This window comes from Thalassophryne amazonica, chromosome 20 (genome assembly GCF_902500255.1).
Source record: "Thalassophryne amazonica chromosome 20, fThaAma1.1, whole genome shotgun sequence".
Taxonomy (NCBI): Eukaryota; Metazoa; Chordata; class Actinopteri; order Batrachoidiformes; family Batrachoididae; genus Thalassophryne; species Thalassophryne amazonica.
The window spans coordinates 56,209,351-56,226,131 of record NC_047122.1 but is presented as its reverse complement, the minus strand read 5'-3'; the positions used below and the strand labels follow the sequence as shown (position 1 = coordinate 56,226,131).

At 41.9% G+C, this 16,781-nt stretch overlaps 1 protein-coding gene across 1 annotated transcript in view; it reads right to left on the bottom strand.

Moving 5' to 3' along the window:
• adgrb2 (adhesion G protein-coupled receptor B2) overlaps positions 1–16,781 on the bottom strand; it is a 695,462-nt gene that overhangs the window by 141,127 nt on the left and 537,554 nt on the right. The window contains 1 exon segment of the mRNA XM_034161569.1: positions 16,574–16,640. Within this exon segment, the coding sequence (XP_034017460.1) occupies positions 16,574–16,640 (67 nt within the window).

Below are 16,781 nucleotides of genomic sequence, written 5' to 3'. Positions count from 1 at the left end.
TGATGTGGAAAATGATGGCAACAGTGCATACAAACAAACAAAAAAGTGAAACATAATTTCCCCCAACATGCGGTTCGACATTGGTGCAATTTCAGATTCTTATTAGATTCATATCCCTGCAGCTGGAAACAAGGATTTTGACCATGTTTCATCTATGCAGAAACTTCCTTCATCTGACTTTAACATCATGTTTAGAATACAAAAGTCAATTGTGTCTCAGATTTGGTTTTGCAAATCTACTTGAATGTCTATGAACGGGATGCATGCAGGTGGATTTCTTTTGCATAACCTTTGCTCTCAAGAAAAAGAAAAAATAAACTTTGCATTCATCCATTTTCCAGCAATGACCTCAGGAGGGTTCCTGTTGGCACAGGCTTTTGTAAAAACAGACATTTGCAATTGTCCCAAAACAAAATATAAGAAGAAGAAGAAATGTATCGGCTCTGCCACTCGTTGGTTCTTGTGCTTATCTGTGGTTTCTGGGACACCAGTTTGACACAGATTACTTTGACAGCCCTGGCCAATACCCATTTACAGCTGGGTGGACTGGCATAATGCGCATACAGGCGACGTCTTAATTCAAGGGTTTCATCCTTCAAAGGCTGCATTCTATGAAGAGCAGGCCTTCTGTGACTCCGAAGGCTTGAACCAAGCATCTGAAATTGAAATGGTCCAGCACGTGGAACATTTTGAGATTGTGTCATTATATTATTCATCCCAATTCCCTGTCGCAGAGCAAGTTTAACAGCTGCACATGACAAGCTACTGTAATGGATGTAACATGTAGTTTGGTAATCAATTTTCACGACTTATGGTAAGTCCCCTACTCCCTTGTTTTCACTCGAAGTCGCTGCAGAAGATCTAAGGTGGATCTACACACTGATTTGGCACAAGTTTTACAGTCAATCAATCAATCAATCAATTTTTTTTATATAGCGCCAAATCACAACAAACAGTTGCCCCAAGGCGCTTTATATTGTAAGGCAAGGCCATACAATAATTATGTAAAACCCCAACGGTCAAAACGACCCCCTGTGAGCAAGCACTTGGCTACAGTGGGAAGGAAAAACTCCCTTTTAACAGGAAGAAACCTCCAGCAGAACCAGGCTCAGGGAGGGGCAGTCTTCTGCTGGGACTGGTTGGGGCTGAGGGAGAGAACCAGGAAAAAGACATGCTGTGGAGGGGAGCAGAGATCGATCACTAATGATTAAATGCAGAGTGGTGCATACAGAGCAAAAAGAGAAAGAAACAGTGCATCATGGGAACCCCCCAGCAGTCTACATCTATAGCAGCATAACTAAGGGATGGTTCAGGGTCACCTGATCCAGCCCTAACTATAAGCTTTAGCAAAAAGGAAAGTTTTAAGCCTAATCTTAAAAGTAGAGAGGGTGTCTGTCTCCCTGATCTGAATTGGGAGCTGGTTCCACAGGAGAGGAGCCTGAAAGCTGAAGGCTCTCCCTCCCATTCTACTCTTACAAACCCTAGGAACTACAAGTAAGCCTGCAGTCTGAGAGCGAAGCGCTCTATTGGGGTGATATGGTACTATGAGGTCCCTAAGATAAGATGGGACCTGATTATTCAAAACCTTATAAGTAAGAAGAAGAATTTTAAATTCTATTCTGGAATTAACAGGAAGCCAATGAAGAGAGGCCAATATGGGTGAGATATGCTCTCTCCTTCTAGTCCCCGTCAGTACTCTAGCTGCAGCATTTTGAATTAACTGAAGGCTTTTTAGGGAACTTTTAGGACAACCTGATAATAATGAATTACAATAGTCCAGCCTAGAGGAAATAAATGCATGAATTAGTTTTTCAGCATCACTCTGAGACAAGACCTTTCTGATTTTAGAGATATTGCGTAAATGCAAAAAAGCAGTCCTACATATTTGTTTAATATGCGCTTTGAATGACATATCCTGATCAAAAATGACTCCAAGATTTCTCACAGTATTACTAGAGGTCAGGGTAATGCCATCCACAGTAAGGATCTGGTTAGACACCATGTTTCTAAGATTTGTGGGGCCAAGTACAATAACTTCAGTTTTATCTGAGTTTAAAAGCAGGAAATTAGAGGTCATCCATGTCTTTATGTCTGTAAGACAATCCTGCAGTTTAGCTAATTGGTGTGTGTCCTCTGGCTTCATGGATAGATAAAGCTGGGTATCATCTGCGTAACAATGAAAATTTAAGCAATACCGTCTAATAATACTGCCTAAGGGAAGCATGTATAAAGTGAATAAAATTGGTCCTAGCACAGAACCTTGTGGAACTCCATAATTAACTTTAGTCTGTGAAGAAGATTCCCCATTTACATGAACAAATTGTAATCTATTAGACAAATATGATTCAAACCACCGCAGCGCAGTGCCTTTAATACCTATGGCATGCTCTAATCTCTGTAATAATATTTTATGGTCAACAGTATCAAAAGCAGCACTGAGGTCTAACAGAACAAGCACAGAGATGAGTCCACTGTCCGAGGCCATAAGAAGATCATTTGTAACCTTCACTAATGCTGTTTCTGTACTATGATGAATTCTAAAACCTGACTGAAACTCTTCAAATAGACCATTCCTCTGCAGATGATCAGTTAGCTGTTTTACAACTACCCTTTCAAGAATTTTTGAGAGAAAAGGAAGGTTGGAGATTGGCCTATAATTAGCTAAGATAGCTGGGTCAAGTGATGGCTTTTTAAGTAATGGTTTAATTACTGCCACCTTAAAAGCCTGTGGTACAATCGGAGACAAAGAGTCTAACCAAATACCGGCATCACTGAAAGCAGCCAAAGATAACGATACGTCTTTGGGATGGTTATGAGTAATTTTTTCTCTAATAGTTAAAATTTTGTTAGCAAAGAAAGTCATGAAGTCATTACTAGTTAAAGTTAATGGAATACTCAGCTCAATAGAGCTCTGACTCTTTGTCAGCCTGGCTACAGTGCTGAAAAGAAACCTGGGGTTGTTCTTATTTTCTTCAATTAGTGATGAGTAGAAAGATGTCCTAGCTTTACGGAGGGCTTTTTTATAGAGCAACAGACTCTTTTTCCAGGCTAAGTGAAGATCTTCTAAATTAGTGAGACGCCATTTCCTCTCCAACTTATGGGTTATCTGCTTTAAGCTACGAGTTTGTGAGTTATACCACGGAGTCAGACACTTCTGATTTAAAGCTCTCTTTTTCAGAGGAGCTACAGCATCCAAAGTTGTCTTCAATGAGGATGTAAAACTACTGACGAGATACTCTATCTCCCTTACAGAGTTTAGGTAGCTACTCTGCACTGTGTTGGTATATGGCATTAGAGAACATAAAGAAGGAATCATATCCTTAAACCTAGTTACAGCGCTTTCTGAAAGACTTCTAGTGTAATGAAACTTATTCCCCACTGCTGGGTAGTCCATCAGAGTAAATGTAAATGTTATTAAGAAATGATCAGACAGAAGGGAGTTTTCAGGGAATACTGTTAAGTCTTCTATTTCCATACCATAAGTCAGAACAAGATCTAAGATATGATTAAAGTGGTGGGTGGACTCATTTACTTTTTGAGCAAAGCCAATAGAGTCTAATAATAGATTAAATGCAGTGTTGAGGCTGTCATTCTCAGCATCTGTGTGGATGTTAAAATCGCCCACTATAATTATCTTATCTGAGCTAAGCACTAAGTCAGACAAAAGGTCTGAAAATTCACAGAGAAACTCACAGTAACGACCAGGTGGACGATAGATAATAACAAATAAAACTGGTTTTTGGGACTTCCAATTTGGATGGACAAGACTAAGAGACAAGCTTTCAAATGAATTAAAGCTCTGTCTGGGTTTTTGATTAATTAATAAGCTGGAATGGAAGATTGCTGCTAATTCTCCGCCCCGGCCCGTGCTACGAGCATTCTGACAGTTAGTGTGACTCGGGGGTGTTGACTCATTTAAACTAACATATTCATCCTGCTGTAACCAGGTTTCTGTTAGGCAGAATAAATCAATATGTTGATCAATTATTATATCATTTACCAACAGGGACTTAGAAGAGAGAGACCTAATGTTTAATAGACCACATTTAACTGTTTTAGTCTGTGGTGCAGTTGAAGGTGCTATATTATTTTTTCTTTTTGAATTTTTATGCTTAAATAGATTTTTGCTTGTTATTGGTAGTCTGGGAGCAGGCACCGTCTCTACGGGGATGGGGTAATGAGGGGATGGCAGGGGGAGAGAAGCTGCAGAGAGGTGTGTAAGACTACAACTCTGCTTCCTGGTCCCAACCCTGGATAGTCACGGTTTGGAGGATTTAAGAAAATTGGCCAGATTTCTAGAAATGAGAGCTGCTCCATCCAAAGTGGGATGGATGCCGTCTCTCCTAACAAGACCAGGTTTTCCCCAGAAGCTTTGCCAATTATCTATGAAGCCCACCTCATTTTTTGGACACCACTCAGACAGCCAGCAATTCAAGGAGAACATGCGGCTAAACATGTCACTCCCGGTCCGATTGGGGAGGGGCCCAGAGAAAACTACAGAGTCCGACATTGTTTTTGCAAAGTTACACACCGATTTAATGTTAATTTTAGTGACCTCCGATTGGCGTAACCGGGTGTCATTACTGCCGACGTGAATTACAATCTTACCAAATTTACGCTTAGCCTTAGCCAGCAGTTTCAAATTTCCTTCAATGTCGCCTGCTCTGGCCCCCGGAAGACAATTGACTATGGTTGCTGGTGTCGCTAACTTCACATTTCTCAAAACAGAGTCACCAATAACCAGAGTTTGATCCTCGGCGGGTGTGTCGTCGAGTGGGGAAAAACGGTTAGAGATGTGAACGGGTTGGCGGTGTACACGGGGCTTCTGTTTAGGGCTACGCTTCCTCCTCACAGTCACCCAGTCAGCCTGCTTTCCCGGCTGCTCGGGATCTGCCAGGGGGGAACTAACGGTGGCTAAGCTACCTTGGTCCGCACCGACTACAGGGGCCTGGCTAGCTGTAGAATTTTCCACGGTGCGGAGCCGAGTCTCCAATTCGCCCAGCCTGGCCTCCAAAGCTACGAATAAGCTACACTTATTACAAGTACCGTTACTGCTAAAGGAGGCCGAGGAATAACTAAACATTTCACACCCAGAGCAGAAAAGTGCGGGAGAGACAGGAGAAGCCGCCATGCTAAATCGGCTAAGAGCTAGTAGCTACGCTAAGCTAGCGGATTCCTAAAAACACGCAAAGTGAATAATGTGTAAATAATTTTGAGGTGATTCAGCAGAAGGAGTGCTTTAGTTAATGCACGTAAAGATTACACTGGGAAACAAATCGTAATCTAGATAACTAGATCAATCTAACTGTGCAGATTAAACAGCTAACAGATACAGCAAAACACCGCTGTGCTCCGGAACAGGAAGTGATACAATACCGCAGTGAGAGCCAACCACCAGTAGAGGCAAGCCTTGGATGGCCTTCTTATGTAACTCCACATTACATGGAGAATGGGCAGGGGTGGGTTTGAACCAGGGTTTACGCAGTGGAAATGAAAACACTAACCACTTAGCCACCACCCCTGCTTATAAACATTATATTATACATATTATATACACATGATCTTTGCGGTAGTTTGGTCCATAAAGGCACCATCTATTGTATCCTTTGTTTTCAAGGAAAGTAGAAGGCTGAATTCATTCCAAGAACCCTTTGAAATGAGATGGCCTGTAGTCTTTGAAGGATGCGGCCCCTGAACTGAGACACAGCCAAAGTGTATTTGTTCAAAGACACAGATGGGTAGCATGACTGGGAGTCAAATCCAGGTCTACATTTTGGTTGAACTTCACCTGAGGCACACACAGTTCCCACTGTATGCGCTAAATACATTATATATATATATATATATATATATATATATATATATATATATATATATATATATATATATATATATATACACGAGGTCTGTGAGAAAAGTATCCAACCTTTTTATTTGATGCAAAAAATATATGGATTTGATTCATATGTTTTTACGTCAGCCAAGCTTGAACCTTCGTGCGCATGCGTGAGTTTTTCCACACCTGTCCATTGCGTCATTCGCCTGTGGGCAGGCTTTGAGTGAACACTGGTCCACCCCTCTCATCATTGCTTCATTGCGAGGAAGTGGCGGAATGATTTGGGCTTTTTTTCCATCAGAATATTTTCAGAAACTGTTAGAGACAGACAGCTGGAAACCATTCGAAAAATTTATCTGGCTTTTGGAGAAAATTTTACGGGCTTCACAGAGCATAAGGAGTGTTACTACAGCTTTAAGGATGGCCCACAATGGCGCACAGCTCGCCGCACTCCAAGCCGCCATCGAGAGGCAGAAACCACCACATCATTTCTAATGGATGGATGTGTGGAGCCAGGACCGTCGTGTGTTTTATATATATATATATATATATATATATATATATATATATATATATATATATATATATATATATATATATATATATATATATAATGTGAGGAAAATAAGCGTTTGAACAACCTGTGATTTTGCAAGTTCTCCCACTTAGAAATCACAGAGGGGTCTGAAATTTTCATGTTAGGTGCATGTCCACGGTGAGAGGCAAAAAAATTCCGGAAATCACAATGTGTGATTTTAATAATTTATTGCTGCAAATAAGTATTTCCACACCTGCCAATCAGCAAAAATTCTGGCCCTTAAAGACCTGTTAGTCTGCCTCTAAAAAGTCCACCTCCACTCCACTTATTATTCCAAATTAGAAGCACCTATTTGAGGTCGTTAGCTGCATAAAGACACCTGTCCACCGTACACAATCAGTAAGACTCCAACTACTAACACGGCTAAAACGAAAGAGCTGTCCAAAGACACCAGAGACAAAATTGTAGACCTCCACAAGGCTGGAAAGGGCTATGGGGCAATTGCCAAGCAGCTTGGTGAAAAAAGATCAACTCTTTGACCAATTATTAGAACATGGAAGAAGCTAAACATGACTGTCAGTCTCCCTCGGACTGGTGCTCCATGCAAGATCCCACCTCGTGGCGTATCAATGATCCTAAGAAAGGTGAGGAATCAGCCCAGAACTGCATGGGAGGAGCTTGTCAATAACCTGAAGAGAGCTGGCACCACTGTTTCCAAGGTTACTGTGGGTAATACACTAAGACGTCATGGGTTAAAATGATGCATGGCACGGAAGGTTCCCCTGCTTAAATCAGCACACGTCCAGGCCCGTCTTAAGTTTGCCCATGACCATTTGTATGATCCAGAGGAGTCATGGGAGAAAGGTATGTAGTCAGATGAGACCAGAATAGAACTTTTTGGTCTTAATTCCACTCGCCGTGTTTGGAGGAAGAAGAATGCTGAGTACTATCCCCAAAACACTGTGAACCATGGGGGTGGAAGCATCATGCTTTGGGGGTGTTTTTCTGCACATGGGACAGGACGACTGCACTGTGTTAAGGAGAGGATGACCGGGGCCATGTATTGCGAGATTTTGGGGAACAACCTCTTTCCCTCAATTAGAGCATTGAATATGGGTCGTAGATGAGTCTTCCAACATGAGAATGACCCGAAGCACACAGCCAAGGATAACAAAGGAGTGGCTCCGTAAGAAGCATGTCAAGGTTCTGGAGTGGCCTAGCCAGTCTCCAGACATAAACCTAATAGAAAATCTTTGGAGGGATATATATATATATATATATATATATATATATATATATATATATATATATATATGTATACGAGGTCTGTTAGAAAAGTATCCGACCTTTTTATTTTTTTCAAAAACCATATGTTTTTGAATCATGTGTGATTGCATCAGCCAAGCTTGAACCTTTGTGCGCATGCGTGAGTTTTTTCATGCCTGTCGGTTGCGTCATTCGCCTGTGAGCAGGCTTTGTGTGAGCACTGGTCCACCCCTCTCATCGTTTTTTTATTGCGAATAAATGTGTGAACGATTTGGAGCTTTGCTGCATCAATTTTTTTCTGGAAACTGTGAGAGACCTCCAGGTGGACACTGTTCAAAAAAATTAATATGGCTTTCAGGGACGATTTTATGGGGATTACACAGATTAAGGAGTGATCCAGACGGTTTAAAGACTGCCCACAACTGCTGAGAGCGCGGCACGCTCTGAGCGCCCATCGACAGGCTCAAACCCCGCTGAAACAACCAGATCATTTCCAACGTGAAGGCTTTGTTGATCCGGCACGTTGTCTGACTTTCACAAAAAGGCAGAAGGCTTTTCTTTCCATGAAATAAACTCCTGTAACAGTGGAATGTGCCGAAAAAGTGCTGATATCCACGCCTTCTGCCTTTTTTGTGAAAGTCAGACGACGTCCCAGATCAACAAAGCCTTCACGTTGGAAATGATCTGGTTGTTTCAGCGGGGTCTGAGCATGTCGATCGGCGCTCGGAGCGCGGCGCGCTCTCAGCAGTTGTGGGCAGTCTTTAAACCGTCTGGATCACTCCTTAATCTGTGTAATCCCCATAAAATCGTCCCTGAAAGCCATATAAATTTTCCGAACTGTGTCCACCTGGAGGTCTCTCACAGTTTCTGGAAAAAAAATGATGCAACAAAGCTCCAAATCATTCAGACATTTATTCACAATAAAAAAACGACGAGAGTGGTGGACCACTGCTCACACAAAGCCTGCTCACAGGCGAATGACGCAACCGACAGGCATGAAAAAACTCATGCATGCGCACAAAGGTTCAAGCTTGGCTGATGCAATCACACATGATTCAAAAACATATGGTTTTTAAAAAAAAAATAAAAAGGTTGGATACTTTTCTAACAGACCTCGTATATATATATATATATATATGTATATATATATATATATATATATATATATATATGTATATATATATATATATATATATATATATATATATATATATATATGTATATATATATGTATATATATATATATATATATGTATATATATATATATATATGTATATATATATATATATATATGTATATATATATATATATGTATGTGTATATATATATATATGTATGTGTATGTATATATATATATATATATATATATATATATATATATGTATGTGTATGTATATATATATATGTATGTGTATGTATATATATATATGTATATATATGTATGTGTATGTATATATATATATATATATATATATATATATATATATGTATGTGTATATATATATATATATGTATGAGACATTGTTTCAACATGGCATTTGTTGACAGCAAGTGTAAGAGTCTTGAGAGTTGGAGAGTGCTGCACCTTTATTGATCTAACATGGATTGTACTAACTAAATCAGATTATTCATATGCATAAAGCACTTTCTAATGTCTGCTTTTAGCTAAGTGCTGATGCCAAACACTAATTAGGCAAAAACCAAGAGAAGCACACTTTATTTCATTTTTATTTCCCTTGCTGACAGCTAATCTTAAACATCTGCCCATGCTGGCCTAGTGAAAAAGGTTATTTTAGACACACACTGATCTGAGCCAAAGCACGTGTAGATGCTTTCTACTCTGAAATCCTGGCCATCTGGGACATTTTCTATGGCAGTGTTGCGTTCCTCACAATTCTCATTTCCAATATTCTTACTTTTTTCTCTCTCATATCCCCTTTCCTTTCACTGTTCTCTGTAGAGATGTTTATTAATCTGCTGGTATTCAATTACATGGCAGCAGCGAGGAACATCACCAACAAATGGCATTCACGCTCTTGCAAAAATACTGCATGCCATGCATTCCTATTCATCACGACATCCTAAACTGCCTCGATTCAGCTTTCCTCTGACACTGGTTTCTAGCTATGCAGAAAAAAAAATAGCAAAAAGTTTAAGAAAGAGAAGGAAAGTCATGCTTAATATTAAAGCTACACTGTGTAGGATTCATTGGTGTTTATTATCAGAAACTAAATATAGTATTCATAACCATCTGTCCATTGGTGCTTATATAATAGCTAAGTGGATTCTTATTATTTGATTGGTGGTTTGTATGTCACGTGACATGGATTATTCGTACCATTTGCCACTGTGTTTCATTTTATGTGCAATAGTTCTTTTTAGCATGCAATTTTGGTGCTATATGAAATGTGTTATTGCACGCCCCAACCACCGCACATGCTCACACTACCGGGGTGGTGTTTAGCTAAGCGTGGCAGAGTTTGTTTTGCTGGTGGATGATGATTTAAAGGAGCTAATTGATGGTGCTAATTCTTCTAACACACACACACATACACACACACACACACACACAAACACAAATCAACCATGCTGTAAGCCCTCTGGAGGCATGAAGAGCTGTTAGAATGAAAAGCTGGAAAAATTTCTGATGCGATTTTTCGGTTATGAAAGGTTTATTGGCTGCATGTAAATGTAGTCACTGACAAACATCAAAATGTAAGTCCCTTTTCTGTTGTTTATGAATTAATAAAATATCAAATCAAATCAATTTTATTTATATAGCGCCAAATCACAACAAACAGTCGCCCCAAGGCGCTTTATATTGTAAGGCAAAAGCCATACAACAATTACAGAAAAACCCCAACGGTCAAAACGACCCCCTATGAGCAAGCACTTGGCGACAGTGGGAAGGAAAACTCCCTTTTAACAGGAAGAAACCTCCAGCAGAACCAGGCTCAGGGAGGGGCAGTCTTCTGCTGGGACTGGTTGGGGCTGAGGGGAGAGAATCAGGAAAAAGACATGCTGTGGAAGAGAGCAGAGATCAATCACCAATGATTAAATGCAGAGTGGTGCATACAGAGCAAAAAGAGGTGAATAAAAAGAAACACTGGGTGCATCATGGGAACCCCCCAGCAGTCTAAGTCTATAGCAGCATAACTAAGGGATGGTTCAGGGTCACCTGATCCAGCCCTAACTATAAGCTTTTTCAAAAAGGAAAGTTTTAAGCTTAATCTTAAAAGTAGAGAGGGTGTCTGTCTCCCTAATCCGAATTGGGAGCTGGTTCCACAGGAGAGGAGCCTGAAAGCTGAAGGCTCTGCCTCCCATTCTACTCTTACAAACCCTAGGAACTACAAGTAAGCCTGCAGTCTGAGAGCGAAGCGCTCTATTGGGGTGATATGATACTATAATGTCCCTAAGATAAGATGGGACCTGATTATTCAAAAACTTATAAGTAAGAAGAAGAATTTTAAATTCTATTCTGGAATTAACAGGAAGCCAAAGAAGAGAGGCCAATATGGGTGAGATATGCTCTCTCCTTCTAGTCCCTGTCAGTACTCTAGCTGCAGCATTTTGAATTAACTGAAGGCTTTTCAGGGAACTTTTAGGACAACCTGATAATAATGAATTACAATAGTCCAGCCTAGAAGAAATAAATGCATGAATTAGCTTTTCAGCATCACTCTGAGACAAGACCTTTCTAATTTTAGAGATATTGTTGTGTGGGCCGCTGAAGAGGAGGTACTGCTGGCCCACCACCACCAGGGGGCGCCCTGCTTGGAGTGCGGGCTCCAAGCACGAGAGGGCGCCAGACCTAGAAGAAGTGACAGCTGTCATTCATCCCCTGCACCAGCTGTCACTCGTTCATCATCATCACCACCATAAAAGCCGGACTGCAACTCCACCTCCTCGCCGAGAAATCGACTACCAGTAACAAGGTAATTTCTCTGCTGACTGACACTGTGTGTGTTTAACCTGCACTTCTATTGCAGCCGTTTTCCTGGAGTGTTTCCTTATCTGGAGGATTGGCGTTTGGTGTGACAGTGACGGCTTCGCCTCACACCCCAACTCAGATAAGTGGTTGACCAGGAGCTGCACGAGTGTGTGTGATTGGAGGTGGAGGTGCTCCCTCCTAACTGTGTTTGGACTGTGGATTACTGAGTGTGCGGACTCACACTCACACATCATATCTCTGCTTTCTGCCAGCAGTACCAGGGTCGACAGCCGAAGACAGAGGCCACCTGGGGACTCAGGACTTGGCGGCTCCGGTGTTCTTCAGACCGTTGGTGGTGGAAGCCGTGTGGGACGCGGCTTCTCTCTCATCAGGGGTCTTCTATCTTCGAGCCTGCCCACACGTCACCTGGTGTTTATTGACTGTGAAAATTACTGTACATTTAAATTGTTACCTTTTGGCTTACTCATTGTCTGTTCATTTGCGCCCCCTGTTGTGGGTCCGTGCTACGACACCTTCCCAACAGATATTGCGCAAATGCAAAAAAGCAGTCCTACATATTTGCTTAATATGCGCATTGGAGGACATATCCTGATCAAAAATGACTCCAAGTCATCCTTGTCCATCAAATGACAAGGATCTATTTTCACTGTTATACAAAACAAATAATGTTTTTTCATTCTTTCAATGGAACAAATATTTAATGTTTGTTCCATTGAACTCATAAACCTTCATTATTTGTATAATAATTACCTGCAGCAATGAATTGATGTGTTTTCAACAGCTTAGAATCAACCCTTCATATCGACGTGGAAGCCTTTCATATTTTAAATTACAAGCAAAAGACTGAAGTGCTTTCTGCCCTGCACACAGTCTACTAGCTGTTAGCACAGGCTAGCAATTTTCAGAAAACCGGAGGGAGCGTAAGGGATGCAACCCCCCCCCCCCCACGGACAAGGGCATTCGACTAGACTATGACGCCATTATTGACTGGTAGAACACAAAGCATTACCGCCAAATGCCATTTGTAAAGTCTCTATTTAACAAATAGAAGACCCTTGCTACACCTTGCTGAGTCATGGTGAGCAACAAATATATCAAGCTGTTACTTGTCATCACAGTGTCACCGCATCACATTCAAGTTTGAATGAATAAAAAACAGGTTATAAAGTAAGATATTATTTTTTTTTCCTTGGTAATATTTTGTGGTGAAATAGTAAGTCCCTTCAGCTGCTCCCTTGTTTTGCACTCGGGGTCGCCACAACTAATCGAAGGTGGATCTGCATGTTGAATTGGCACAAGTTTTACGCCGGATGCTCTTCCTGACGCAACTCCACATTATAGGGAGAAATGTGGCAGGGGTGGGATTTGAACTGGGAACCTTCCACACTGAAAACAAGCAAATTTATTAATTTATTTAAGCGCCAATTCATGATAAAACCGTCTCAAGGCGCTTCACACAACAAACAATTAAAAATTTAAAACACAATTTAAAAAAAAAGACCATAAAAGAAAGACAACCATAAAAGAATACAAGAATAAAAACACTTCATAATACTAATGATAACAAATGAAAACAAATGAGTCTTTAAACGTGACTTAAAAATCTCCACAGTATCCGACTGCCGAATGTGTGCTGGGAGATTGTTCCACAGAGTTGGGGCACGGTAGGAGAAAGCTCTGTGACCGGCAGACTTTTTATTCACCCTGGGAACACACAGAAGTCCTGCACCCTGAGAATGCAGGGCCTGAGCTGGTACATAAGGGCTTACCAGGTCAGCCAGATAGGGAGGTGCAAGTCCATGAACGATTTTATCAACTAATAACAGTACTTTAAAAGCCAATCTTGCAGGAACAGGAAGCCAGTGCAGGGACGCCAAAACGGGTTTAATGTGGTCAAACTTTCTGCTTTGTGTCAAGAGTCTGGCAGCAGCATTTTGAACCAGTTGAAGACCCTTAATCCTGGACTGCGGTAAGCCAGAAAACACAGCATTATAATAGTCCAATCTAGAAGAGACAAATGCATGAATCAAAGTCTCAGCATCAGCCATAGACAGGATGGGACGAATCTTCGCTATATTTCGCAAATGGAAGAAAGCAGTCCTCGTAATGTGTCTAATGTGGAGATCAAAGGACAACATAGGATCAAAAATTACTCCAAGGTTCCTCACTTTATCCGTATGATGTATAACACACGGACCTAAGCTAAGTGCTAGCTGATCAAATTTATGCCGATACCTCGCTGGACCAAGAACCATAACTTCAGTCTTATCAGAATTTAAAAGTAGGAAGTTATTAGACATCCAACAAGCCCACTAACCACTTGGCCACCACCCCAAAATGCAGAACTGGTACCTAAGATTTCAAATGTTTAGGTCTCGGGGAACATGCCCGCAGACCTAACTAGGGAATCGCAACTTCTCAGTCATACCGCAGTCGTTCCACCACCAAAACTGCCCCTTTCCAAAATCCTGGATCTGCCTTGGTATGGCGTATGAGTCCCTGTGAAGGGGAAACAAATTGTAACCAGTAATACAATGTGCAAATCCACCACTAGATGACACTAAATCATGCACACTATAGCTTTAAACACAGCCAGTGTAGTGGCTGATGTGTTTGGCAAAAGTCAGAGGAATGCACTTTTCTTTACTGCAGATATGCCTTAAAGGATTTTTTTTTTTTTTTTTTTTAAGTGTGCCTACTCTCGTTTCTCCTGCTGCTTACTACGACCTACGATGTGCCAGATTGTGAGAGCAGCATTGTCATGCCAGTCAAGTCTGGCCCCGGTTGTGTGAGTCAGCATCATCCCGCGCTTCTATTTGCCCAGGGTCAGGTTAATTAATTAGAGAACAGTCCTGTGGGAAGGTCTGTGTTTCTGCGCCTGATGTCTCACTCTCATTATGGCTGTTTGTTACAGTGGGGCCCCAGCAACAACACCAGGGGATGCTGGGGACCACTGCGGAGCATCTGCGGTGGAGAGACTATGGCACCGTTATGAAGGAAGAAACAGACGAGCTGGAAATGCACCAAGAGACATCGGAAACTGACACAAGATGCACAAGAACAACCGCCACTTAGTTTCACATAGTACTGCAACAACCTCCATGCTTTCATCCGAAATAAAGGCGCTGCCAAATCAACCAGCGTCATTATTACCCTGTGCATCGGTGAAGCAGCAAGAGCAGGGTATTGTTTTCAGAGACCTGTGTGTGTGGGTGTGTGTGTTCACAGTACAAGAACAATTAAACTAAGGTTTAACGCGGTTTGCGTTAATACAGGTTTATTAAGTTTAGCGGCGGTGATATCCACTGAGGGATTAATTTAGGACAAATTAGCTAATTTCACAAGAAGTCACATGCTATAAACAACAGACAACAACAACAAATGAATAAAACATGAATGAGATCCATTCCGTGCCTTTTTCGTGTAGAAAAATGCAACCACATGTATACATATAATAATTTCTTCTATAGCCAGTGTTATGACATAGTCACTTATTTCCAGTCTTTTTGGCAAATTTAATGTTAGGCTGGATATGTGATAGTATATATGCTTTCACACTATGTAGGTTGGTTCATCCACTTTGGTTCCCACCTGGCACCCAGTTCTCACCCAAGGCTCCTCTAAGCTGTTAGTCTGTGACAGTGGTCACACTCCAGGCAATGGCCTCAACGTGGCTGGCCACCCTTGGTGAGGGTAGCCGAGGAGTCTCAAAACTTAAACCCTTGGTGAGTTAGCTTAAAGGGCTTGTCAGCCCTAGCATGTGAAGACTGATTCCCGGCGGAATGAGCGAATGAGATCAACAATCAATCCAACGGTCACAAAGGCAGTGTTAGCAAGTGCTGTGGAGCACATTAAAGCATGGAGATGACACAAAGCAAGTCCTGGTCATCCACTGCAGCCTGAATGTCTCCAGTCGTAAGGGTTCCTTGTGACACTGGATTATGACACACCAGGCCGAGACTGTGGGATTACCCTTGTGCAACAATTCTCCCACTATAAAAATACTCATGCACAGGTCCGTTATGCATCTCATCACTAATTAATCATCCCCTTTGAAAGCCCTGCGGCGATGGCCGAGTGGCGATGGCAACAGGTGTTTGGTGAGCACTGAAAGTTGTTAATCACAAACCTGAACGTAGGTGACCTTTGGGAGAGTGGTCGCTCTTCTCCTTAATCTTGAAGGCAATCGGGAGAGTCAGCAACACCCAGGGCGAATGGGCAGTGCCCACCCTTGCATGAAGGAGGGGGCTAGAAAAGATACCTCTAACACATAGGTGTCAAACTGATTCCAGAAAGGTCCAAGGGGTGCAGGTTTTCTTTGTAACCACCAACTCCACCAGGTGATTTCACTGATGAGCTCTTCCCATCTGCTCAAAGTGATGTTCATCAGTGAAATCACCTGCTGGAGTTGGTGGTTACAAAGAAAACCTGCACCCTCTTGGCCCTTTCTGGAATCAGTTTGACACCTATGCATCTAACAAATGCTTTGCCTTCATCATGTCTGGTCAGCTTGCCGCGGTCAACAGACTCATCCCATTTGCGGTCAGGACAATGACAAAGATAGCAAAAAGAAAAGCAAATTAATTATGGGAGCCTGAAATGGTCAAACCCCCCTTGACTGAACCAACACCAGTTGACCTAAGAGAAGAACAGCACTGGTAGCCATGGATCTTCATTAGGGACCCTACCTAATGAAATGTCCCAGCATATGTGCGACTGTAACCAGCACATCACTAACAAACAGTAATGATCATAGAGGACCAACCCTGCACCTTTACCTGGGTCTGGCCTTAAAAAAGAAGCTCCCGCTGATTTTGTCATCATTTCAGCTGCTTGTGCTCATGCATGCATGGAGATCCTCAAGATTCAACATGCAGCAGCACTGACGTTCTAAGCGCTGAGGCTAATCCTCAATTATGCAATGTGTCCAAAAAGCTGAAAGTCAGGGCAGACAGTGAAGAGTGTGTGGTACCAACTCACCAACACAATGACAGCAGCAGGACCCACAAAGGCGTAGAGCAGCCCGCCCTCCAGAGATAACCAGCAGCTAGACGGAGAGAAGATAGGTCTTTCAAGCACACAAGACAGCCACAGTACTACGTTATCAAACTGCCGCTGTAGCAGCCATCGCCTTTTTAGGATCAGATTTCACTTGCTGTGATTGCAGAGTTGTTAACCACAACCAAAT